Source organism: Saimiri boliviensis, chromosome 1 (genome assembly GCF_048565385.1).
Source record: "Saimiri boliviensis isolate mSaiBol1 chromosome 1, mSaiBol1.pri, whole genome shotgun sequence".
NCBI classification, from domain to species: domain Eukaryota; kingdom Metazoa; phylum Chordata; class Mammalia; order Primates; family Cebidae; genus Saimiri; species Saimiri boliviensis.
In genome coordinates, this window is record NC_133449.1 from 42,307,033 (window position 1) to 42,332,998 (window position 25,966).

Below are 25,966 nucleotides of genomic sequence, written 5' to 3' on the forward strand. Positions count from 1 at the left end.
GTTACATCCCTTAGTGTAGTTACCACATCTGTTTTTTCCCCACTATTGAGTTCTCAACACCCAGCATAGTGCCCGGCCTATATATAGGTGTTCACTAAATATTTGAGAATGAGTAAATTAGCTTCTTTCTCTGGGACATAGGTTCTTATTGAAATAGGTCATTGGAATATATTGTTTCCATTCCTTTGTTTTAGCGTTTTAATGTTTTATAGAGAGCATCTCATCACTAAGAGTGATGTGTATATGTGTATTTGAATTCTGATTTTATTATATCCCCAGAGCTGTACACACAGTCTGAACACTATGAACTGTAGAAAGATTTAAGCATACATACCATGCATGCTTTTGAAGAGATGGGATCATGCAACGTTGCCCAGGCTAGATTTGAACTTCTGGGCTCAAGCAATCCTCTTACATCAGCCTCCCGAGGAGCAGCTCACTCCTCGGGTGAGGTGTGTGCCACCATGCCCAGCTGTGATGCACTTAAATTTTGTGTTATATGTATTTTACCATAATTTCAAAACTTCTTTTCGCCATTTTTAAGTGTATTAAGTAGATTCACTCTGGCATTTCATAGATTCACATTGTTGTATAACTATTACCACCATCCATCTGTAGAACTTCTTCATTTTCCCAAACCTCATCCCCATTAAACTCTAACTCTCCATCTCCCCTGCCCCTAGCCACTACCCTTCTGAAATTGACTGCTCTCAGTATCTCATATAAGCCTTTTGTCACTGGCTTATTTTCACTTAGGATGTCTTCAGGGTTCATTAATGCTGTACCATGTGTCAAAATTTCCATTAAAAAAATATATGTATATATATAAAGGGTCTTGCTCTATCACTCAGATGGGAATGCAGTGGCGTTATCATAGCTCACTGTAGCCTCAAACTCCTGGGCTCAAGTGAACCTCCTACTTCAGCCTACCAAGTATTAATAGCTAGAAATACAGGCATGTGCTCCCACTCCCGACTAGTAATGCTAACTAATAATGCATTGTATGTCTAGACCACATTATGTTACTTTATCAATGGACTCTTGAGTTGCCTCTATCTTTTGGCTGTTGTGAATAACCTTGCTATGAACAAGGGTGTACAAATGAGACATTATCTGTGATTCTTTATTTCCCCCCCTCAAAATATATCTCATGTATGATCCATGTAGGCCCATACAAGTTACTTAACGTACCTTTGTCTGAATTTCTTCATCAGCAGTGGTAACAATAATAAAACCTACTTGCTCTGTTTCAGGAAGGTTATGGACAGGCAGGAAGAGGAAGTACAGCCATACTCTTGAGTTGCTCATTATGTGTAACCAAGGATTCAGACTCGGTGGAACTGCAGTGGCTCCTCGAAGTAGAGGCAGTTAGAGTTCCTCTGGGGTCTTTGGGTTCTGTGGGGGGCTTACAGCTCTCTGCAATATTAGCTGCCCAGATTGACTGGAAGACAATTTGCTGATTTATTCAGCAGTTTATGTAGCTTTGTTTTTGGTAATGTTTGCAAACATTGGGCTCTTCTGGCTCTTGAGGCCTCATAGAGGCCCTGGCCTTACTGGGAGCGAAATCAGGCAATGCCTCAGATTCCTGAACAAGACCCCTGGCACCTCTTTCCAGCCTTCGAAAAAGTTTGTCTCTGAGTTCTCAAGTGACATCAACTTGAGGATGAATTGAGATACTTACTTGTAAAGTGTGCAGAGCAGTATCTGGCACAGTGTCAGAGCTCAATAAATATTCATTGTTCTTGTGGAGAAGATGATGACAGTGAGGCATTTGTCTTCTTTAGTCATAATCTTTGTTGAGTCTCATTTACTTCTGACTTTATGGCTTTACTGACTGTCTAAAAGGTATTTTATCATGCTGTATTTATTATTTTAGTAGATTATCAAGTTTGAATATGGTCATTAGGCTATGATTAAGCAACCATACCTTTTCATATAATTGTTACAAAAGTCACTGTAAGAGTTAAAAGTGGCAAACAAAGGCTGTTAATATAATCTTTTATATAATCTTCCCCTTAAAACAAGCTATAATTTTTACAATAAAAACTTCCGGTCAAGAATAACTTAGAAAAAACAATTTATTTTTTGGGTGAGAGAAAGTTGACTTAACAATATTATTATTCTTCAGATATTAATGCTTTATAAAATGGCTAGCCACCAGTCTTGTACCTCATTCTGTTTATTCATGATTCTTGTTCCATTTAGGACCTTGTGGGTACTGGGGATTGGGGATAGTTTAGAAGCCACAGCAGAAAATACAGATTTTATTTATTTATTTATTTATTTTGAGAGGGAGTCTTGCTTTGTCACCGAGGCTGAAGTGCAGTGGTTAGTTCACAACTCACTGCAACCTCCGCCTTCTGGGTTTAAGCGATTCTCCTGCCTCAGCCTCCTGAGTAGCTAGGATTTCAAGCACCTCCACCATCCCACTGGCTAATTTTTGTGTTTTTAGTAGAGATGGGGTTTCACCGTGTTGCTGGCCAGGCTGGTCTCAAACTCCTGACCTCAAGTGATCTGCCCACCTTGGCCTCAGAAAGTGCTGAGATTACAAGCGTGACCCACTGCGCCCGGCCAGAAAATATAGATCTTTTGATTAGCATTTTAGGTATCAACTTACGTTAGAAATCTAGACTTCAAAATGGACATAAAATTGATGGGTTTATATAACTTAAAAACTTATGATGGATACTATTCATGTTTCTAAGGCTATAAAATCAGAATTAGTACTAATGGACTAGCACTGCAGTAAGAAATACGAAACATGAAATTTTTCTTCCTGCTAAATACATCTCATTAAGGCAATAATATTCTACATTATACACATATCTTTTTGTTGATGATATACTACAGATGAGTATGGAGACGCTGCAGACTCTCCTAGGAGAATTGTTTGTGGTGCTATGGTCTATTAATCTATCTTTTTCTTTTAAATTTAAGCTTTAATGAGTTTCTTTCTTTTTGGGGGGTAAATATAGCCTTTTACTTTACTTTTTCTCCTACAAATTTCACACAGTATGTAGGAAACAAAAGAAAATCACTATAGATTTGAACTTGGGAGAAATAGAGAATTGTTTTAGCAACTTTGTTTAGGATGATTGGTGGAAAGATTCGTATTTACAAGTATGAGTTAATGGAAGGCTTGTGGTTATAATTTCTTAAAACTGGCTGGGCCTGGTGGTATGAGGCTGAGGTGGGTGGATCACCTGAGGTCAGGGGTTCTAGACCAGCCTGATCAACATGGTGAAACCCCATCTCTACTAAATACAAAGAATTAGCCATACATGGTGGCACATGCCTGTAATTCCACTTACTTGGGAGGTTGAGGCAGGAGAAAACTGGAACCCACGAGGTGGAGGTTGCAGTGAGCTGAGATTGAGCCATTGCATACCAGCCTAGTCAACAAGAGCAAAACTCTGTCTCAAAAACTAAAAATAAAATAAAAATCTTAAAACTCTGTATTTTGTGATAATACAAAAATAGTACAAAGACTTCTTGTATTCATCTCGTCCAGATTCCCCAGTTGTTACCATCTTTATCACATTTGCTTTATTATTCTTCCTATCGTCTAAAGACACAAAAATTACATAATTCAGTTTAAGCATCTAATTGGCTTTCATTTATTCTGTCTGTAAAGTAGAGCAAGTGTTCTGATGAGCTCAGCAGAGGTGGTTGGCTTTATAGACAGAAAAGGGCAGAAGGAGAAACAGGGAACAAGGAGTAGATTGTTTCAAAGCTGCTTTCTTTAAAATATAAGGGACTTCCTTATCATGGCTACTTAGATAAACTGGCCCCTTCTGTTTGGCTGCTGTGAATCTAGGCACTTCACAAGTGACTGCCTTCTAGTTTGATCTGCTGGGGCCTAGTGCAGGAGCTCAGTCCAAAATAGTTGCCTCCCATAAACACTAACACTATTTACACATTATTAGTTCTTAACAATTTGAAAGTAAATTTCAGAATAAATGTCCCTCTGCTGCTAAATATTTGAGAGAACATTTCCTTAAAAGAAAGAAATAAAAAGGATATTCTCGTATATTAGTTCAGTATAATCCTCAGACTCAGAAAGTTAACCTTGTTACAGTGCTACTGTCAGATTGGTTAGTTGTCCCAGTAATGTTCTTTATGGCGAAAGAAAAAAAATTATGGCCCAGGATCTCCTTGTGAATCACTTAGGACATTTAGTTGTTGTATCTTCATAGTCTCCTTCAATCCTGAATGATTCCCTAGTCTTTCTTTGTGTTTTACATCTGTGGTATTTTGAAGAGTGCAGGCCACTTATTTTGTAGAATGTCCTTTGATGTGAGTTATGGTTATAATTTGATTTATAGTTAGAATAGATTTTTGTTCTACTTAAGTCCATTTTGGTTGTTTCTGTCTAGGAGATTATGTATTTCCTCCTAAATTTTCAGATTTGTTAACGTAATTTTTACAACATTTTTCAAGTAAACAAATTGCTATATTTGTAGTTACAAGTAGGTATTCTTGTTATTGTTTATATGTGTCACATGCCCTATTTTTCTTGATTGTTTTGCCTGAGGTTTCTTTATTAGTTATCTAAAAGAATAGGCACTTACTTTTTTAAAAAAAACGGGTATGTTTTCTATTTATTTTACTCGTTTTCTTCCTTCTGCTTTTTTTTTTTTTTTTTTTTTTTTTTTTTTTGGAGACAGAGTCTTGCTCTGTCGCCAGGCACCAGGCTGGAGTGTAGTGGCGAAATCTCGGCTCACTGCAACCTCCGCCTCCCAGGTTCAAGCAGTGCTCCTGCCTCAGCCTCCCAAGTAGCTGGAACTACAGGTGTGCACCACCATGCCCAGCTAATTTTTGTATTTTTTAGTAGAGATGGGGTTTCACCATGTTGGCCAGGATGGTTTTGATCTCTTGACCTCATAATCCACCCACCTCAGCCTCCCAGAGTGCTGGGATTACAGGCGTGAGCCACTGCGCCTGGCCCTTCTGCTTTTCTTTAGGCTTACTCTTATATTCTTTTGCTAGCTTTTTAAATACCTTTTTAAAATTCTTTACTTTTCATGATAAATATTTAAGATTGTAAATGTCCCTCTAATTATCACCTTGGCTGTAACACATATCTTTTAGTATGAAGTATTTTTATTATTTGGTTCTAAATATTTACCAATTTGCCTTATAATTTTTAATTTAACTTGGGAGTTAATTTAGAAGGAAGTGTGGCTCCTCTACCTATTTGCCTTTGAGGATGTGGTCAGAGAACATGTGTGCTACCAATTTTTTTCATGTCCTGAGATTTCCATTAGGGCCTGGAATAAGATCCTCCCCAGTATTTTGCTCCCTAGGTCTTACTGACTCTGGCAGCATCAAAGTCTGATTCTTGTCAATCAGACTAGTAAAAAGGAAACTTGCTATTTGTCTCTATTTCAGCGTGTAGCAGTCTAGAAAATGGTAAAGGCTAAAGGTCAGTGTGGAAGCTCAACTATTACACTTTTCAGAGGGATTATCACCTCTCCTTGCCTGTGTTGGTTGTTTTCCAGTGTCTTCACACAGTTGCTTTCATATATTTGTCTGGTTTGTGCCAAGAGTCATAGCCAGGTGGCAATACATTTTAATTATGCTCTTAGTAAGTTTGGAAATGACATCTAGGACCATGGGTTCCCTGTGGCCTATTGTCCTCTGTAGCTTTCTTGTGATGATAATTATAAAGAGTCAAGTATGTTGATGTACACCTGTAATCTCAGGTACATGGGAGGCTGAGGTGGGAGGATCACTTGACGGCTTGAGGCCAGGAGTTTGAGACCAGCCTGAGTCAACATAGTGAGTCCTCCTCTCTATTTAAAATAAAATAATTTTAAAAAAAGGCAGGCATGGTAGCTCACACCTGTAATCCTAGCACTTGGGAGGCCAAGGCAGATGGATCACTTGAGGCCAGGAGTTTGAAACCAGCCCGGCCAACATGGTGAAACCCTGTCTCTACTAAAAATACACAAAAGTTAGCTGGATGTGGTGGTGGGTGCCTGTAATTCCAGCTACTTGGGAGGCTAGGCATGAGAATCTCTTGAGCCTGGGAGGCAGAGATTGCAGTGAGCTGAGATCACGCCCCTGCACTCTAGCCTGGGCCACAGAGCAAGATTCCATCTCAAAAAAAAAGAAAACAGTAACCAAAAGGTGTGAGTACACATAAGAACCTGGCTCAGGGTGTGTTTTAGGTTGATTTGATGGAATGCCAATTAAGTCTGTTGTATGAGGGATTTTGTTTATGCATTAAAGCAAAATTGAAAGTGAATGGCACATTTTTATACATATAAAAACCTTTTTTTTTTTTTTTTTTGAGATGGCATCTGGTTCTGTCACCTACACTGGAGTGCAGTGGCACAGTCTCGGCTCACTGCAACCTCTGCCTCTTGGGTTCAAGCAATTTTCCTGCCTCAGCCTCCCAAGTAGCTGAGATTACAGGCGTGCACCATCATGCCCAGCTAACTTTTGTACTTTTAGTTTTGCCATGTTGGCCACGCTGGGCTTGAACTCCTGACATCAAGTGATCCACATGAGAGTTTATTATAATCTTCCTCTGCTTGGGAAAAAAATCCATATGGTCATTAATTTTTAAATAGATATGATATTTGGAATGCTGTAATTTATGCAGGAGGTATATATGTGAAGTTTTTGTGAAAGTGTAACTGAACAAATCAATAAGGATGACTCTCGATTTACAGTGGTTCAACTTAACAATTTTCGGGGTTTTTTTTTACAATGGGTTATCAGGGTAATAAGTGGATTTTTGACTTATGATATTTTCAACCTATGATGAGTTTGTTGGGATGTAGCCATAAGTTGCAGAACATTTGTAGTTAGTATTGAATACAGTATATGTGTATCAGTTAGCAGTTGTCAAAATACTGCATTTTAGGTTGGGTTCCCTGGAGGCAGATTCTGATAGCAGTTTTTATGTGGGAAATTTATTAGGGATTACCCTTGGGATCAACACTTATGGAATAAAAGAGAAGGAGGCAGGATTGGTTAGTGGGAGGAGGTGGATACAATCCAATGAAGGCCTCAATTGACTCCAGCTGATTTGGGCCATCCCAAATCAGGGTGAAAGGCTGGGCCTTCACAGCCCTGTATTATTGGATGCAGGTTGCTCCAGGAAGGGTGTGTGGTCTTTCATGATGAATCATTCTTGTATTGAAATAATTGCAAAAAAGATCGGCAGCTGAGGACTGTCTTGTTCGCAACACTTCTGGCAACTAGGTGAATTAAGTTCTTTTTTTCTCAAAGAGGAAAACATATCTATTGCACTCCCCAAATTTCAATGTTTTATATATATATTTGTATATATATTTATATATATATATACAAGCATTGATTTATATATGATATATAATATATAATAACAAGCGTTGATTTCTGATACACTCATCTGCAGATTGTCTAGGATTCTGCTGAGCTAGACTGGGCTCTGATGTAGGTGCCAAGCTATAGGTTGGGTCCAGATCTGCTCCTTGTATCTCTCATCCTCCATGGACAAAACTCAGTAGCATAAGAGGGCAAGGCCAAATGTGCAAACACTTGTCAAGGCGCTCTCTTATGTCACATGTCCTAACATCCTATTTGCCAAGCAGGTCACATGGCCAAGCCCAACATCAGTGGAGTACAAGAATATTCTCCTGTGGAGGTGTCGGGGAGGGAGTGAATATTTGCTGAACAATAGTCCAGTCTACCCATAGTGTGGTTCTGCTTAACAAAAGATGAGAATTCCATTGCCAAAATTTCCTTGTCAGTCTTTCTCCTAAAATACTTCTTTTTGTCATCTCCATCTGTTATGAATGAGATGAAATGTGACAACACCTTCACTGCTTTTTGGCAGAGAGAACAGCTTGTGCTGAGTTCTTATGATTTTTACAATTTAGATTTGAATGGGTTGTGCAATGTGTATCGGTATCTCTATTGAAAAGATGGTATCTTTGCAAAGTATTTAATCTGGAGGGAAAAGGAAGACTTTTAGTTTAGATTTTTTGTTGTTGTTTGTTTTTAATACAGGCACTCAACACAATGCCCACCTAATTAAAAATTTTTAAATAATTTTTATAAAATTAAAAAAATTAATGCTCAGGCTGGTCTTGAACTTCTGCCTTGGCCCCCCAAGGCCTCTCAAAAGCTCTGGGCTTACATGCATGAGCCAATGTACCTGGCCAACTTTTAGCTTTTCAATGTTTAGTTTCAAAATTCTTTTTCTGTTTCTTTTCTTTTTTTTTTGGCGGGCGGGTGGGGAGATGGAGTCTTGCTCTGTCACCCAGGCTGGTGTGTAATGGTGCAGTCTTGGCTCACTGCAGCCTCCACCTACTGGGTTCAAGCGATTCTCCTGCCTCAGCCTCCTGAGTAGCTGGGACTACAGGCGCGTGCTACCACACCCAACTAATATTTTTTACCACCCCCCCCTCCAATTTTTGTATTTTTACTAGAAATGGGGTTTCACTGTGTTGGCCAGGCTGGTCTTGAACCCCTGACCTCGTGATCCACCTGCCTTGGTCTCCTAATGTGCAGGGATTACAGGCGTGAGCCACCACGCCTGGCCTCAAAATTCTTTTCTTATTTTAAATTGAGGTATACATATGGTAACATATATATAATGCCCTTCACTTTGTTACACAGCTTTAACATTTTTATCTATGTATATATTTGTGTGATCACCACTAGATGGTAAAGAACATTGCTAGTATCTCAACAGCTTCCCTTCTAGTCCTCTCCAGTTAGGTAATCACTATTCCTCCTTCTCTCACAATCGATTAGTTGTTCATTTTTTCAAACTTCTCTGGCATTTCCAATTTTTATTATGTTATTGATAAACAACAAGTCTTGAACTGTGTCGTGTTTCTTAGCTTATTTACCCTACATTTTCTTTACTGGATTTTGTCTCTTCTGTTATAGAAACTGTATTCTTGTAAAACTCTTAAGGGTAAGATTAGACTACATAAAATCCATTCAAAAGAAACTTCTGTGTGTATCAGAAAGATGGGGTTTATATGGACTTCTGGCATATAATGTGATCCTCTGATTTCCTTTGTGAAGTTGATCAGTTTCAAAGGAATTATTTCCTAGTTACTCCACAGTCTACACACCTGATGAGTGTTTACTTTCTACACATACTGACCAGTACTGTACTCTTCCTTTGGTCTGTGGTATAAATGTGGGCTTTGGAGGTTTCATATCTCCTGGTCAGCAGTAATTTCGACGTATTCTTTCCCGTTTGATTTGGGACAGTCCAGGAGCTCTTCCTCTGAATGCAAATGCTTCCTTCAGTGTTCAGGAACACAAACTAAACGCTAAAGAATAGAACCTTTGAAACAACAAATATAACCATTTTTTGTCACAGTCACTTTATGAAGGCTAATACTAATACCACTTTGGTTCTTTGAAACCTTAATCAGGTAACAGCCCATCATCATTTAAAAAAGTACCCATAAGAAAAGCAATTTCATTCATTTAACATGAACACAAAACTGAAAATCCATTCATGCTTTGAGTGGTTGGTGTAGTATCAGCTGAGAAAAATGCACTTAATTCTGTGACTGGTTTCAGAGCACCTGTTAATTATAAAAATTTCTTTTGGCTGGGTGCAGTGGCTCATGCTTATAATCCCAGCACTTTGGGAGACCAAGACAGGCAGATTGCTTGAGCTCAGGAGTTGGAGGCCAGCCTGGGCAACATGACAAAACTGTCTCTACTAAAAATACAAAAATTAGCTGGGCATTTTGGCATGCACCTGTAGTCTTGGCTACTTGGGAGGCTGAAGTGGGAGGATCATCTAAGCCCAGGAGGCAGAGGTTGCAGTGAGCTGAGATCACGCCACTGCACTCCAACCTAAGCAGTAGAGTGAGATCCTGTCTCAAAAAAAAAAAAAAAAAAAAAAAAAAAAAAAAGAGAAAGTACTTTTATTTTGAGGAATTTTAGCATTTTTGAATATTATCTACTCGTTTAGTTTTGTCATTTATTGTAAATTCAGAAAGTTTAAAAAATAATTCTTTATGGGATTATTAACTCTAAAGGTCCCTAAATGCTATTGATCTTTCTTTGCATTTTCATGAGGTCAGTTATTAAGAAACAATCACAGTAGTTCTTCCTTTCCATGAAGGGATATATTTCAACACCCTCACAAGATACCTGAAGCCAAGGATGGCACTGAACCAGCCTGTTTTTTCCTCTACACTATACTTAACATAAAGTTTAATTTATAAATTAGGCATAGTAAGAGATTAACAAGAATAATTATACCATTACTATTAATGGTATAACAATATACCATTATAAAAGATACGTGACTGTGCTTGATATGGTTTGGCTGTGTGTCCCCTCCAAATCTCATCTTGTAGCTCCCATAATGCCCACGTGTAACGGGAGGGATGGCAGTGGTGGGGGGTGGGGGGGGCGGATAATTGAATCATGGGGGTGGATCTTTCCTGTGCTGTTCTCATGATAGTGAATAACTCTCATGAGATCAGATGGTTTTATTTTATTTTTATCGATATGGAGACTCGCTCCATTGCTCAGGCTAGAGTGCAGTGGCGCAGTGTCAGCTCACTGCAACCTCCGCCTCCCGGGTTCAAGTGATTCTCTTGCCTCAGCTTCCTGAGTAGTTGGGATTACAGGTGTGTGCCACCATGTCTGGCTAATTTTTTGTATTTTAGTAGAGACTGGCCAGTGGCCTTTGCTGTGATTATAATTAGGAAATTGATCATGAAATCCCTACTTTTGTTTTGTGAAATAGTGATTTTTTTTTTTTTTTTTTTGACAGAGTCTCACTCTGTTGCCCAGTCTGGAGTGTGGTGGTGCAATCTCGGCTCACTGCTACCTCCACCTCCTGGGTTCAAGCAATTCTTCTGCCTCAGCCTCTGGAGTAACTGGGATTATGGCTAACCACCACCATGCCCAGCTAAATTTTATAGAGACAGGGTTTCACCATGTTGGCCAGGCTGGTCTCTGACTCCTGACCTCAAGTGATCTGCCTGCCTCAGCCTCCCAAAGTGCTGGGATTACAGGCATGAGCCACCGTGCCTGGCCCCAGTGATAGGAAGTGAGATGTCAACCCTTGTTAAAGCAGCTAATTACTGTACCTAAACATGTCTACATGTTCAAAATATTTCCTTTAGCTCTGTGAACAAATTCATAATCTAGACCTTTATCAATATCGTAGTTAATGCATCACTCTGTGTGTGTGTGTGTGTGTATATATATATATATATACATATTAATGCATACTTTTCCTAATAATGTTTTCACTTTAATAGATGTTAGTTGATATTTGAGCTCTCCTACAGTCTCCTAGCAGATAGTGTGGGATCACTTAAAATCTATTTTAAAAACGAATAAGAAAAGATCTTTCACATACATTCTCATTTGACCCTCACAATAAGCTTGTGAGGTAGGCAGCACGAGTATTCTTCTCATGTAACAGTCAAGGAAAGTGAATCTCAGAGCAGTTAACTGATGTGGTGCCTTAGGTTCTACAGTTAGTAAATACTTTGTATTAATAACAGTCTTTGACCTAAAACTTCAGCACCCAACTTACTCTCATGCTTGCCTTATTCTTAGGAGTAATGAAGGTAAAATGAGTTCAAGGCTAGAAAAATACTGTGAGAGAAAAATCGCTGTCATTATACTTAGTATAATTTTTCGTGATATTATGGCTCGCTCCCCTTCTAATCCCAACTTGTATGTGAACCCCAGATTTTATATTGCCTCTGTTCTGTGCTTCACTAAGCAACTAAGTAAGGCAGGGAACAGTGTGATTCTGTTTAAAGTTATATAAGTTACAGTTGGAGTAACTGCTGTCATTAAGCAAATTGAAAACAGCACAGAATGGCCAATGTGCAGCTAGGCTTCACTAAAGCACAGAGCAAAGCAAGGCAAGATTATCAGATAGGGCATGATGGCCTAGAAGGAAAACGTGGTGTCAGATTTCTGACTGGCACACACAGTTACATAAGGTACAGTGGTGGCAAACAAGAGTTACCTGTTCCACACTATACAAACAAGAACGGAAGATTCATGGGAACCCATGCAGAAGCATCTTACATCACACATACCCCTCCAGCTGCCTACAGAGAATATAAACAATAGTGTCATCGTCATTTTAAAGAATGGCTGTACCTGTGCTCGTTTTTAAAGCTGCACCAAGGATTACCTCCATGCTAAACTTCACTGGCAAAAATAAAACCAGTACCATAATTCTTCATCAGACTAATAAGCAGAATATCTTTTAAGATGATGAATTAAATGGCTGTGTTTAGTTTAGTTTTTTTTTTTTTTTTAACTTTGGATTCTTCTGCTTTAAGACTATAAACAATTTATATTGAGTATTTATAGATGATTCTAAGTGTGTTTATAATAGTAAAGTATGATAGGTGAATTAACATTAAAAGAATTCTATAACATCTAGCTGGAAAAGATTATATAATATACAAACTATTCAAGTTATAGAAACCATTTTTTAGCATCTTTTCAACTGAGAAGAATCCTATCCAGTACACTTCTCTTGAGGTGGTTCATGGGGAAGCAGTTCTATTTCTGGATTTTCTGGGATAGCAACTCCTAAGTGATGCGTTAAAAAAACAAAGCAGTATTAGGTTTCTCTGGTTCTTTTCATAAGGCTACCAACAACTTTGTTCAGCACCCGAAACCTCTAAGCACCTCCAGAACTGCTTGATCTTGAAGTTAGCAATGTTCTAATGGGCCACAATGACAGTTGCAGTGGCCTAGCTGGCACCTGAGACCTTGACTGGTGACGAGCTTGGAGATGCACTACTTATGCCAAAAGCTAAATTTTTAAGATTTCTATTGGCTGGAAGGAAATAGACCCTTTTGTAGCTCCCTTAAAAAAGAAAAAAAAAGAGTTCTATTGTTGCATAGAAGTGGTGCTATCCCCATTTCTGATTTTTTTAATAAATGGGAGATACTTTGTGTAAAAGGTGCAAGACTTGAAGTTCATGTGTTAGAAAGTCTGGGTGGGATTGAGAGGTGGGGAGAAAAACAGAACTAGTTTTCACCTGGGCAAGAATGAGATCACTTTGCCAACCAAATCTCTATAGCACCCGTGTGCTAACCTGTGACATAGGCAGAGCTGATCATGCTGTTTTTCAGTGTTCCTGTTACACATACAATTACATGTTTGTACATGCTATGAATGACTCTCTTTCCAGTAGGAAAATAAAATCAAATGTTTCTCAAAACTCTAAGTTTTGGAACCTAGTTATTCATTGTTCAGATTGGAGGAAAATACCTTTAAAAAAAAAAAAGAAGGGCTGAATGCAGTGGCTCATGCCTGTAATCCCAGCACTTTGGGAGGCCATGGCAGGTGGATCACATGAAGTCTGGAGTTCGATACCAACCTGGCCAACATGATGAAACCCTGTCTCTACTAAAAATACAAAAAATTAGCCCAGCGTGTGGCAGATGCCTGTAATTCCAGCTACTCAGGAGGCTGAGGCAGGAGAATTGCTTGAACCTGGGAGGCAGAGGTTGCAGTGAGCCAAGATTGTGCCACAGGACTCCAGCCTGGGCAACAATAGCAAAACTCTGTCTCAAAAAAGAAAAGCAGGGCACACTCTGTTGCTCAGGCTGGAGTGCAGTGGCATGATCTCAGCCTCGACCTCCCCCTGGGCTCCAAGTGAATTGTCTCATCTCAGACTCCCGAGTAGCTGGGATTACAGGCAATGTGCCACCATGCCTGGTTTGTTGTTGTTGTTTGTTTGTTTTGGTAGAGACAGGGTTTCACTGTGTTGCCCAGGTTGGTCTTGAAGTCCTGGGCGCCAGCATTCTGCCCACCTTGGCCTCCCAAAGTGTTGGGATTATAGGCATGAGCCACTGTGTCTGGCCAGAAAATGCTTTTTAAGTAAGCTAGACCTAAGTTACTTTTTGCAAAAGTGACCTTGAGCCCAGGAGTTCAAGGTTACAGTGATTATGTGTTCTAATCTCTCTTTCTTCCTTTCAAATTGTGCTTGAACTCACTCTCCCTCGAAATATGTAAGAAACCCATAATGGCCTTGCTGTTCCAAACAAGCTGGTCATTTATTCTTTGTCTTCTGAAATCTCAATCAAGTTACTATGTTAACATGAATGTGTAATTTTGTTTTGTTTTGCTTTTTCTGTGCAGCATATGTATAATTTTGTCTTAAACATTCTACTCTGCTCCATTGTTTTCTTTCCACCTTAATACATGATTCCTTAACCTGACTGAAGAAGATATTTTTCTCACTCTCATATACAGAATCTGTATATTTTCCCCTGGTTAAAGATGATTGTTCTGTACCTTGCCCAATAGCTGAAGTGACTTTGATATTTTTATTATTTAAAAAATTTTTTTTACATATTTTTAAATTGCATTTTAGGTTTTGGGGTACATGTGAAGAAGGTGCAAGATTGTTGCATAGGTACACACATGGTAGTGTGATTTGCTGCCTTCCTTTCCATCACTTATACCTGACATTTCTCCCCATGCTATCTCTCCCCAACTCCCCACCCCCTATTTTTTTAATTTTTATTTTTTGAGATACGGTCTCACTCTGTTGCCCAGGCTGGAGTGCAGTGGCACAGTCACAGATCACTACAGCCTCAACCTCCTGGGCTCAAGCAGTCCTCCCACCCCAGCCTCCCAAGTAGTTGGGAGTACAGGTGTGCACAACCAGGCCCAGCTAATTTTTTGTGCATTTCTGTAGAGACATTGTCTCACTATGTTGCCCACATTGGTCTCAAACTCCTGGGCTCAAGTGGTCCTCCCACCTCAGCCTCTCAAAGTGCTGGGATTATAGGCATAAGCCACCATGCCCGGATAGACTTTCAAGGTTACAGTGAGCTGTCATTATGCCACCGTACTCCAGCGTGGGTAATAGAGCAAGAGCCTATCTCAGATAAATAAATAAATAAACAAAAATAAAAAAGACATAATCCTAACACTTTGGGAGGCTGAAGTGGGAGAATCATTTGAGCCTAGGAGTTTGAGATCAGCCTCGGCAACATAGTGAGACCCCATATCTACATAAAATAAAAAAATTAGCCAGGCATAGTGGCACATGACCAGCCTGGCCTCTCTCATTTAGCTGAGATTGTGCCACTGCACATGCTTGTCCTGGTTACTCAGGAGGCTGAGGCAGGAGGATTCCTTGAGCCGGGAAGATTGAGGCTGCTGCTGTACTCTAGCCTGGAAATAGAGGGAGATCCTGTGCTCCCCTCCTCCAAAATAAGGGTACAAGTCAACATTTTCTAAAGCAATAAATGATATCCTAAATAATTTTTACTAATTTGTTTAAAATTTTGTTAAAAAATAAATAAGCATATTGTTAATTATATCATTTATTGTTTCTATTCTTAAATAATGTAGCATGTTTGCATTTCTGGTTGATATTTTCTGTTCATTTTGTTTTTTTTTTTCTTTAGTTTCATGCTATGGATACATTGTATAGACACAGCTATGATTTGAGCAGTGCCATTAGTGTCTTAGTACCACTTGGAGGACCTGTTTTATGCAGAGATGAAATGGAGGAATGGTCAGCCTCTGAAGCTAGCTTATTTGAAGAGGCACTGGAAAAATATGGCAAAGACTTCAACGATATACGGCAAGACTTTGTAAGTAGAAAATTATGAGTAAACTAAAATGTTGAGATGGGAATATTCTATCTTTCAGAAATCTGGTAAACCTTACAGTATTCATTTAGCAAGCTTGTGAGTTAGTAATTTTTATCTGCTCAAAGTTAAATGAAGGCCAGACTTGTTTTTTTTTTAATTTATTTTATTTTTTATTTTTTTAAAGCTAGTCAAGTGAAGCAGTGGGAGTGGAGAAGGAACAAAGTAACTGTAACTGGTTGTAATCAATTAGTTGTAAACACCACTGCACTTGGACCGGCGGAAGGCCAGTCTTATAAAGGGAGAAACTGATAATTGTTTGGAGGAGTAATTAAGTAATTGTATCAAGCCAGGCATGGTGGCTCATGCCTATAATCCCAGCACTTTGACAGGTGAGGCGGGTGGATCACAGGCCAGGCCAATATGGTGGAACCTTGTCTCTACTAAGAATATAAAAAATTCGCTGGGCATGGTGGCGCATGCCTGTAGTCGGAGCTACTCTGGCGGAGAAAGGAGAATCACTTGAACCTAGGAGGCAGAGTTTGCAGTGAGCCGAAATCAAACCACTGTACTACAGCCTAGGTGATAGCAAGACACCATCTCCAAAACAAAACAAAAACCCCACACTATCAGGAAGTTCTGTGTTTTTGGTGTAAACTTGGCAGTATTATTTTATCCTGTTTACCTCTCTCTGAGTTCCAGTTTAAAATATGGTCAGCTCTTCTCACCATTTGCATTAAACAGTCTGATCTCTGCTTTTAGAGGAGTTGCTCTGCTTTAAGCCATCTGTATTTTTCTAGTTGTCTTACTAATTGTTGAGCCTGAATTTGATCTGGACCCGTAATGAAATGACCTCTGCCAAGCACAGTAGGAGAATTTGTTTTATGGGCTTTTGATCTTTGATTCTTTTTAATGATATAGAGCAGTGGTCCCCAACCTTTTTGGCACCAAGGTCCAGTTTCGTGGAAGACAGTTTTTCCATGGGTAGAGGGTGGAGGGAGGTTTCAGGATGACTCAAGTGCATTTCGTTTATTGTGCACTTTATTTCTATTATGATTACATTGTAATATATAATAAAATAATGATATGGCTCACCATAATGGAGAATCAGTGGGAGCTCTGAGCTTGTTATCTTGTAACTAGAAAGTCCCATCTGGGGGTGATGGGAGATAGTGACAGATCATAAAGCGTTAGGTTCTCATAAGAAGTATGCTACCTAGATCCCTCACATGCGCAGTTCACAATAGGGTTTGTGCTACTATGAGAATCTAATACCACCGCTGATCTGACAGGGCAGAGCTCAGGTAGTAATGGGTGTAATGTGGAGCAGCTATAAGTACAGATGAAGCTTCCTTTGCTTGTCCACTCACCTCCTGCTGTGCAGCCCAGTTCCTGGCAGGTCTGTGGCCTGGGGATTGGGGACCCTTGATACAGGGTATCCTGTGCGTGTGTGTGTGTGTGTGTGTGTGTGTGTGTGTGTGTGTGTGTAATAGGTTTTTTTTTTCTTTAGTTTCTTTGGTTTATATATGTATACACACATATTTTAAAATATATATATATATATATATATATATATATATATATATATATTTGAGATGGAGTCTCATTCTGTCGCCAGGCTGGAGTGCAGTGCAGCCTCAGCTCACTGCAACCTCCACCTCCTAGGTTCAAGCAGTTCTCTCTCTGCTTCAGCCTCCTGAGTAGCTGGGATTACAGGCATGTGCCACAAGGCCCAGCTAATTTTTGTATTTTTAGTAGAGACAAGGTTTCACCATGTTGGCCAGAATGGTCTCGATCTCTTGACCTCATGATATTCCTGCCTCGGCCCCTCAGAATGCTGGAATTACAGGCGTGCGCCACTGTGCCTGGCCATATATTTTTTATTATTAAAATTTTTTTCTATCAGCTTTACTGAGGTGTAATTGACAAATAGAAAATGTATATTTTCAAGGTATACAATATGATGATTTGATGTACGTTGTGAAATGATTACCACAGTTAACACATTCATTACCTCACTTATTTACCCCATGCAGTGGGGTAAATGTACATACTATAGTAAAATGTACTTTATCTTTGTACTTATGGACAGACCGTCTTTAGTTAAGCTTACAATTTCTTTGAAATGGTAGAATTTCCATTTGAGATTTTCATAAATAGCTTTCTGTGAAGTCATCCTTTATTTTAAATTATGAAAATAAAATCTTTATGGACTATTACATATTTTAGCCTGTTTTTTATGTTGCTGAATCTTTACTGAATTATTTGACACAAAATTATTACTTACCCATAGGGGTTGGTAAGTTAAATCCCAAACACAGTAATTAAAACTGTTAGTGTCACTGATAATTTGTTCTTCTGGCAAAACTTCACTCATACCCAAATTGTTACATGCCATGATTTAAATTTGTGAGATGCACAGCTGAGAATTTAAAATGAATTGGTATTTAGCTTCAGATGGTCATAATAACATAATAGTGCAATGTTATTAATATACCAGTTATTAATGTAATAGAGCTACAACTATATAGAAATTGCAAAGAATAAAACCTAATGAATCAAATCTACACTATGAGGCTTAATACAAATTTAAAAAAGATAAAATACCTGACAATAAAATATGTGCAGATCTGATAAAGGAGTAGAAGGTGAGAAACACAAAAGTGAAAATGCTTTTCCCTGCACTGAATGTAATACCTCATTCTAGTGATATTTACTGACTCCCTGTAACATGCCAGGCCTGCAAAAAGGCACTAGGCCTGCAACAAAAATTTAGTGTGGTTTTTACTTCAGGGAATTAGTTCATAGTTAAAATCAAGAGAATTTAACTGAAATATGCACCCAAGTACAATATAATTATTTCTGTCAGTACATGAACAAGTTTATAGGAATATTAAAAAGGATTAATTGTGCCAGAGTGGGAGAGGCTTGGTGAAGTTAACTGGCATTTTAGCTGGATTTCTAACAGGTAAAGAGAGAAAAGAGCAGATAGCAAGGTAAACACTGAGGTGTGAAACTTACAGCACTCCTGGGCACTTAACACAGGACTAGAAGATAACTCTGAATCATAGGTTAGTGCAATATACTTGGACATAGCGGCTGGTATTGGTATCAGATAAAATTAACTGTATGAAAATTAACTGTATGAAAATAACAGTAATACTGTTAGGTGGTTTTTTGTTGCCTTTATGATTTAACGAAATTCCAGATTTGTAGCATGATATACATTAGTTTTTCTTTTGTTTTACCATAGCTTGTTTGAGTAGAAAGCTTATTGAAACATTAAATACTAGGGAAGATGAAGAAACAGACATTAGGTTGGGCCTCCAAGATTGTGACTTTGAAAGCTACACTTCAGAACAGTCCAGCTCAGGATAACTGCCATCCCTGCTGTGATTAGAAACCTAAATGCTGAATTAGGAAACTGCCACTCTACCTGTGGCTTCGACGTGCTGTCTCTCCCTTGAACCCCACCAGCAGGGTGCCTTTAATACCAAATTCGTCTCCCTTGCCAGTGTATCCATGGTGCAACCTAAGTTATATCCAGAATCTTAGATGAAAGGGAGTTCAGAAAATGTGGATGTTAACCATGCCGACTGCCCCCTAGGTCATGGTTGTTGAAGGGCCTGTCCATGTTAAATTTGTTGTATTTTGGAGACTGGAATTGGGTACTTGTGTCGAAAACCCTTAAAGTAAACAGGATAGAATGTCAAAGTGTTAATTGCTCAAAAGATTTTGTGTTTTTTTTTGTGGTCGTTGGTGTTTTTAAACTTCTTATCCCCTCTTTCCTTCCATACTTATAAAAGTAATATATAAACCTCCTAGGAAATAAAATGCATATAATGTTATTTCCTATAATGCCATCACAGGTACATGATGTTGTTGGGGCACTGTATTTTTTTTTTTTTTTTTTTTTGAGACGGAGTTTCGCTCTTGTTACCCAGGCTGGAGTGCAATGGCGCGATCTCGGCTCACCGCAACCTCCGCCTCCTGGGTTCAGGTAATTCTCCTGCCTCAGCCTCCTGAGTAGCTGGGATTACAGGCACACGCCACCATGCCCAGCTAATTTTTTTTTTTTGTATTTTTAGTAGAGACGGGGTTTCACCATGTTGACCAGGATGGTCTCGATCTCTTGACCTCGTGATCCACCCGCCTCGGCCTCCCTAAGTGCTGGGATTATAGGCGTGAGCCACCGCGCCTGGCCGGGGCACTGTATTTTTTATGACATGAAGTTTTAAGAAGTGTCCTTTTAGAAATTGTCAGGTGGTATATGCAACAAAAAGTCTCCTGGGCTTCCTCTGCTTAAATACTAGAGCTTTACCTAAGCACTGAGCAACTGTGTCATAATGGTGAGTTTTTTAAAGTGGTTTCATCCCACTACCCAAAAGTGATAATTGATTATTTTCTGCTTCCACTGTCTTAGTTTTCCCAAGTGAATGATTATATTATTGTGTTTGTACATTTAAGAATAAATTGTGTAGAAGGCACATATTCAGGTATAGGTATTCTTATGTTTAGTGTTTAGTGATAGCTTTATTGCTGAAGCTTAATTTAACTTATTTCAAAATTTATACACAGTAAAATTCACTCCTTTACAGTTTTTTACAGTTAAAGTTCTGTGAATTTTTATAAATGCATACTCGCATAACCCGTCACTGCAGGCTGGTCGTGGTGGCTCACGCCTGAAAATCTCAGCACTTTGGGAGTCTGAGGCAGGAGGATCGCTTGAGCCCAATAGTTCAAGACCAGCCTGGGTAACATAGTGAGACCCTGTTTCTTTAAAAAAGAAAAAAAAAAAAATCAGGCTGGGTACAGTAGCTTGTGCCTGTAATCCCCAGCACTTTGGGAGGCCCAGGTGGGTGGATCACTTGAGGTTAGGAGTTTGAGACGAGCCTGGCCAACATGGTGAAACTCTGTCTCTACTAAAAATACAAAACAATTAGCTGGACGTGGTAATGTAGGCCTGTAATGCCAGCTACTAGGGAGGCTGAGGCAGGAGAATTGCTTGAATCCAGGAGGTGAAGTTTGCAGTGAGCTGAGATCACGCCACTGCACTCCAGCCTCAGTGATGGAGCGAGACTTCATCTAAAAAAAAAAAAAAAAAAAGGTGGGGGGACTAAGCATGGTGGCTCACACCTGTAATCCAAGCATCTAAGGAGGCTAAGATGGGCAGATCACTTGAGACCAGGAGTTTGAGACCAGCCTGGCCAACATGGCAAAACCCAATCTCTACAAAAACATACAAAAATTAGCCTGGCCTGGTGATACATGTCTGTACTCCCAGCTGCTTGGGAGGCTGAGGCATGAGAATTGTTTGAACCCGGGAGGCGGAGATTGCAGTGAGCTGAGATTGCACCACTGCATTCCAGCTTGGGTCACAGAATAAGACTCTCTCCACACACAAACAAAACTCATCGCCACAATCAAGACACAATATAGTTCATCACTTCTCCTGTCAAGTCTCCCCTTTTATTATCAACCTCTACCCTAGCTCTAACCCTGGCAACCACAGATTTATTCTCCATCCCTTAGTTTTGCCTTTTTCTGAACACTGTTAAGTAGAATCATTTAGTAGTATGTAACCTTTTAATTTTGGTTTCTTTTACTTAACATAATGCATCTGGTATTCATCAGTGTTGCTGCATATATCAGTAGTTCATTTTCATGGCTTAGTAGTACTATTCCATGTGTGAATTTACACAGTCTATTCATTCACCTGTTGAAGGGTGTTTGAATTGTTTCTGATATTTGTTGCTTATGGATAAAGTTGCTGTAAACATTTTGCATGCTAGTTTTAGTGAAATAAGTTTTTGTTTCTCTTGGGAAATACTAGCCGTGGGGTTGCTGGGTCTTAAATGATAACTGTGTGTTTAACTTTATATGAAAACTATCTCTGTTAGCTTTATAATATATCAGTGTAGCCAGACTGAACCACATTTTCCAGAATTCCCTTCCCAGTATGTTGCCCTTTAGGGTGGGCCATGAGAAATTCTAGTGCAGGATTTGGAGAGCAGAAATGAAGCATCAGACATTTTTGTAGCTCATATGTATTCTCATATATCTGCTGACCCACCTTGTTGGCATGAGGCAATGTTGGGACTGTAGTTCTATCTTCCCTAGGATCCTCCTTCATCTTCTCTGACTCCGGGACAAGGTGTGTGTTTGTGTGTTTAGCACCATGAAGAAAGCCCTAGTTTCTGCAGAACATGCATACCATCAGGGTCAAAGCCAGTCACTACTGACAGGAGTTTTTCCCATCCTTGTAAGCTCCACCTTGTGCTGTCATATTTTGCTAGTTCAAGTGCAAATGGATACAGCCACTTTGGAAAACAGTTCACTTATCAGTCAGGATTCAGTTAGAGAAAAAGGACCACGAAGACAGATATGGCATGATCATAGTTCACTGCAGCCTCAAACTCCTAGGTCCAAGTGGTCCTCTTGGTCTCAGCCTTGCACATAACTGGGACTGCAGGCGTATGTGTGCCACCATGTTTTGCTAACTTTTTAAAAAAATTATTATTTTTTGTATAGATGTGGTCTCACCATGCTGCCTAGGCTGGTCTTGAACTCTTGGGCTCAAGTGATCCTCCTGCCTTGACCTCCCAAGTTGCTGGGATTACAGGCATGAGCCACCGAACCTGACACATTATTGTCTTTTTTTTTTTTTTTTTTTTTTTTTTGAGATGGAGTTTCCCTCTTGTTACACAGGCTGGAGTGCAATCTCAGCTCACTGCAACCTCCGCCTCCTGGGTTCAGGCAATTCTCCTGCCTCAGCCTCCTGAGTAGCTAGGATTACAGGCACGGGCCACCATGCCCAGCTAATTTTTTATATTTTTAGTAGAGACGGGGTTTCACCATGTTGACCAGGATGGTCTCGATCTGTTGACCTCATGATCTGCCCGCCTCGGCCTCCCAATGTTCTGGGATTACAGGCGTGAGCCACTGCGCCCAGCCTTATTGTCATTTTAAAAAATGCCATTATAATACGTTTGTCGTAGTATTTCATTTTGATTTTAATTTGCATTTTCCCTAAAGATTAATGATAACCATCTTTTCATGTGTTTCATTGCCCAATGTATGTCCTTGATGTGAAATGTTTTTCAAAATCTGCTTATTTTAAAAGTTGGCCTTTTCTGTTTGTTGCTTTTGAGAGTTTGTTATGTGTTTTGATTCAAGTTTTTTTTGTTTTTTTGTTTTTTTGGTTACATTCTCTCCTGATCTGCAGCTTTTATACATTCATCTTGTATTCTACAGCCTTGTCAATCTCTTGCAATAGTTATAGTTGGTTTTTTGGTAGATTCTTTGGGACTTTCTACCTAGACAATCATGCTGCCTGCACATAAAGGGCAGTTTTGGTTTTTATTTCCCATCTATATGCCTTTCATTTATTTTTAGTTAGTTATTTGCCTGTTGCCTTGGCTAGCATCTCTAACACAGTGTTCAAAAGAAATGATAAGAGCAACATTCTTTTCTTGTTTCTTATCTTAGGGAAAATTCATTCATTTTTTTTACTATTACATGTGAGATCAGCTGTGATTTGTTTTGTTTTTGTATGTGTCTTTTAATAATGAGCAAATTCCTCTCTAAGTTTCTGAGAGTTTTTTTAAAAAATCATGAATGATGTTGAATTTTGTAAGGTGTGTTTTATGCATCAGTTGTGATTATAGGATGTTTATCGTTTTGTCTTTTGATGTGGTGAATAACACTGATTAATTTATGATTGTTGAAAACAGCCAGTGTACCTGGCTTATCACTTCCAGTTGGTTATGAGGTTTGTTTTAATGTAGTGCAGAATGATTTCCCAATATTTTGTTAAGGATGTTTGCATCTGTGTTTTTGAAATTTATCTTTTTAAATTGACAAACTAAGACTTAAGGTACATTTATTATGTGTAACATGTTTTGAATCTGTGTTAATAATTAATAATTAATATAGACCTTTTAGTTCCTTGTAATATCTTTGGTTTTATTTCAGGCTAATGATGTCTACTTAGAATGAGTTGGGAAGTATTCTCTTTTCTGTTTTCTGGAGCTGTTTGTGTAGACTTAGTCCTTAAATGTTTGGTTGAGTGCATCTTTTTTTGAAGAAGTCATCTCTTTTTGGAAGATTTTAAAACTATGAAGTCATTTTATTTAATAGATATGGGTCTTTTATTATTACCTCTTTCTTCTTGAGTGAGTTTGGTAGTTTGTCTTTCAAAGGATTTGCCCCTTTTATCTTAAGTTGTCTAGGTTATTATTATAAGATGTTTATAATAGGAGTTTTGAATATTCTTATGTTATCCTTTTATGGTCTGTAGCATGGATGTGTAGTTACATCTACTCTCTCATTCCTGATACTGTTAATTTGTGTCTTTTTTTTTTCTTTTCTCCTTGTCAGTCTGGCTAGGAGTTTATTGGTATTGTTGAACTTTGCAAAAAACAAACAAACAAAAACTCAGCTTTTGGTTTGATTGACTTTTCTCTATTTTCTGTTTCATTGATTTCTGCTCGTGTCTTTATTACTTCTTTCCTTTACATCGCTTTGGACTTAATTGCTTTTTATTTTCCTAGTATCTTATGATTGAAGCTTAAGGCTGCAGATGTGGTAACACACCCTGTAGTCCCAGCTACTTGGGAGTTTGCAAAGAAGCAGGAGGATCACTTGAGCCTGGGATTTTGAGGCTGCAGCATGCTATGATCATGCCTGTGAATCTGCTGCACTCCAGCCTGGGCAACATAGCATTACTCCATCTCAATTAAACAAAAAGATTGAAGTTTACATCATTTATTTGAAACAGTTCTTCAAATATAAGCACTTAATGGCAGTACAATAATGAATTCAGCTTTGCTTGAAAAACTCTGCTGTTACTTAAAACATATTTCTTTTTTTATGCAATTCGCTTTTTTCTTTTTCTTATTCAGTACTGTAAAGATGTCTCTCTATCTGATGTACCTAATTTCTGATGAGAAGTTCTTGTGATGTGATGTTTCTTTTGCTTTGTCTTCAAGATTTCTGTCTGCTTTTGGTTTTTAGCATTTTTACTTCCACAAGGTGCCCAAATGTGTTTTTCTTTTTCTTTTTCTTTTTTTTTTCTTTGTTTTGTTTGTCCAAATGTGTTTTTCTTTGTAATTATTCTATTTGTAATTATCTGAGCATCCTAGAGCTATTTTTTCCCATTAATTTTAGATAATTCTTAGCCATTTTCTTTTTAAACATGTTTCTTATCTTTTTAAAATAATTTTTATTTTTAGTTTTTGTTGGTTCATAGGTGTATATAATTACGGGGTACATGAAACTTTTTTTTTTTAATGGAGTCTCTCTCTGTTGCCAGGCTGGAGTGCAGTGACGTGATCTTGGTTCACAGCAATCTCTGCCTCCCCAGTTCAAGCGATTCTCCTGCCTCAGCTTCCCAAGTAGCTGGGACTATAGGTGCACGCCACCATGCCCAGCTAATGTTTGCATTTGTAGTAGAGACGGGGTTTCACCATGTTGGCTAGGATGGTCTCATTCTCCTGACCTCGTAATCTGCCCGCCTCAGCACTCCCAAAGTGCTAGGATTTCAGGTGTGAGCCATCATGCCTGGCCTATGAAATGTTTTGATACAGGCATGCAGTATGTAATAATCACCTCATGGAACATCTCAGACACACACATACATACACACGTGTGCATGCACACACACACATGCCAAAACCTAATAATAAGCAAACTACATTTTAACTTCATTCCCCTTTTTAACTTTTTGTTGATTCTCTGTGTCTTATTGTACTATGTTTCTGCTTAAGACAATTGTAGTTTACATACCACAATTACAGCGTTATAATACTCGATGTGTTTTTCTGTGTACTTTGTATTACCAGTGGGTTTTGTACCTTCACTTGATTTCGTCTTGCTCACCAACATCCTTTTTATCTGATTAAAGAACTCCCTTTAGCATTTCTTATTGGACTGGTCTATTGTTGATGAAATCCTTCAGCTTTGTTTGTCAGGAGGTCTTTATTTCTCCGTCATGTTTGAAGGATATTTTCACTGGGTATACTATTCTTGGGTAAAGGTTTTTTCCTTCAGCCTTTTAAATATGTCATGTCACTCTCTCCGGGTCTATAAAGTTTCCATTGAGATGTCTACAGCCAGCAGTATTGGAACTCTATTATAGGTTATTCGTTTCTGCTTTCTTGTTGCTTTTAGGGTCCTTCTTTATCTTTGACTGTTGGGAGTTTGATTATAACCTTCTTGAATATTGATGTTGATACTTTTCTCCAGATTTGAGAAGTCCCCTGATATTGTCCCTTTGAATAATCTTCCTGCCACTCTTTCTCTACCTCCCCTTTAGGGCCAGTAACTCTTAGATTTGCTCTTTCAAGGCTGTTTTCTAGATCGTGTAGGCGTGCTTCATTGTTCTTAT

General features: G+C 38.8%; 1 protein-coding gene across 4 annotated transcripts in view; it reads left to right on the forward strand.

The window, feature by feature from the left end:
- The window catches only part of MTA3 (metastasis associated 1 family member 3), a 256,836-nt gene that overhangs the window by 174,134 nt on the left and 56,736 nt on the right, over positions 1-25,966 (forward strand). For all 4 annotated transcript variants that reach the window (XR_012516895.1, XM_074396521.1, XM_039479074.2 and 1 more), the window contains exon 9: positions 15,394-15,582. Coding sequence is in view for 3 of the 4 variants with exons in the window: in XM_074396521.1 (XP_074252622.1) it covers positions 15,394-15,582 (189 nt within the window). In the remaining variant the exon portion in view is untranslated. The remainder of the gene's footprint in view (positions 1-15,393; positions 15,583-25,966) is intronic.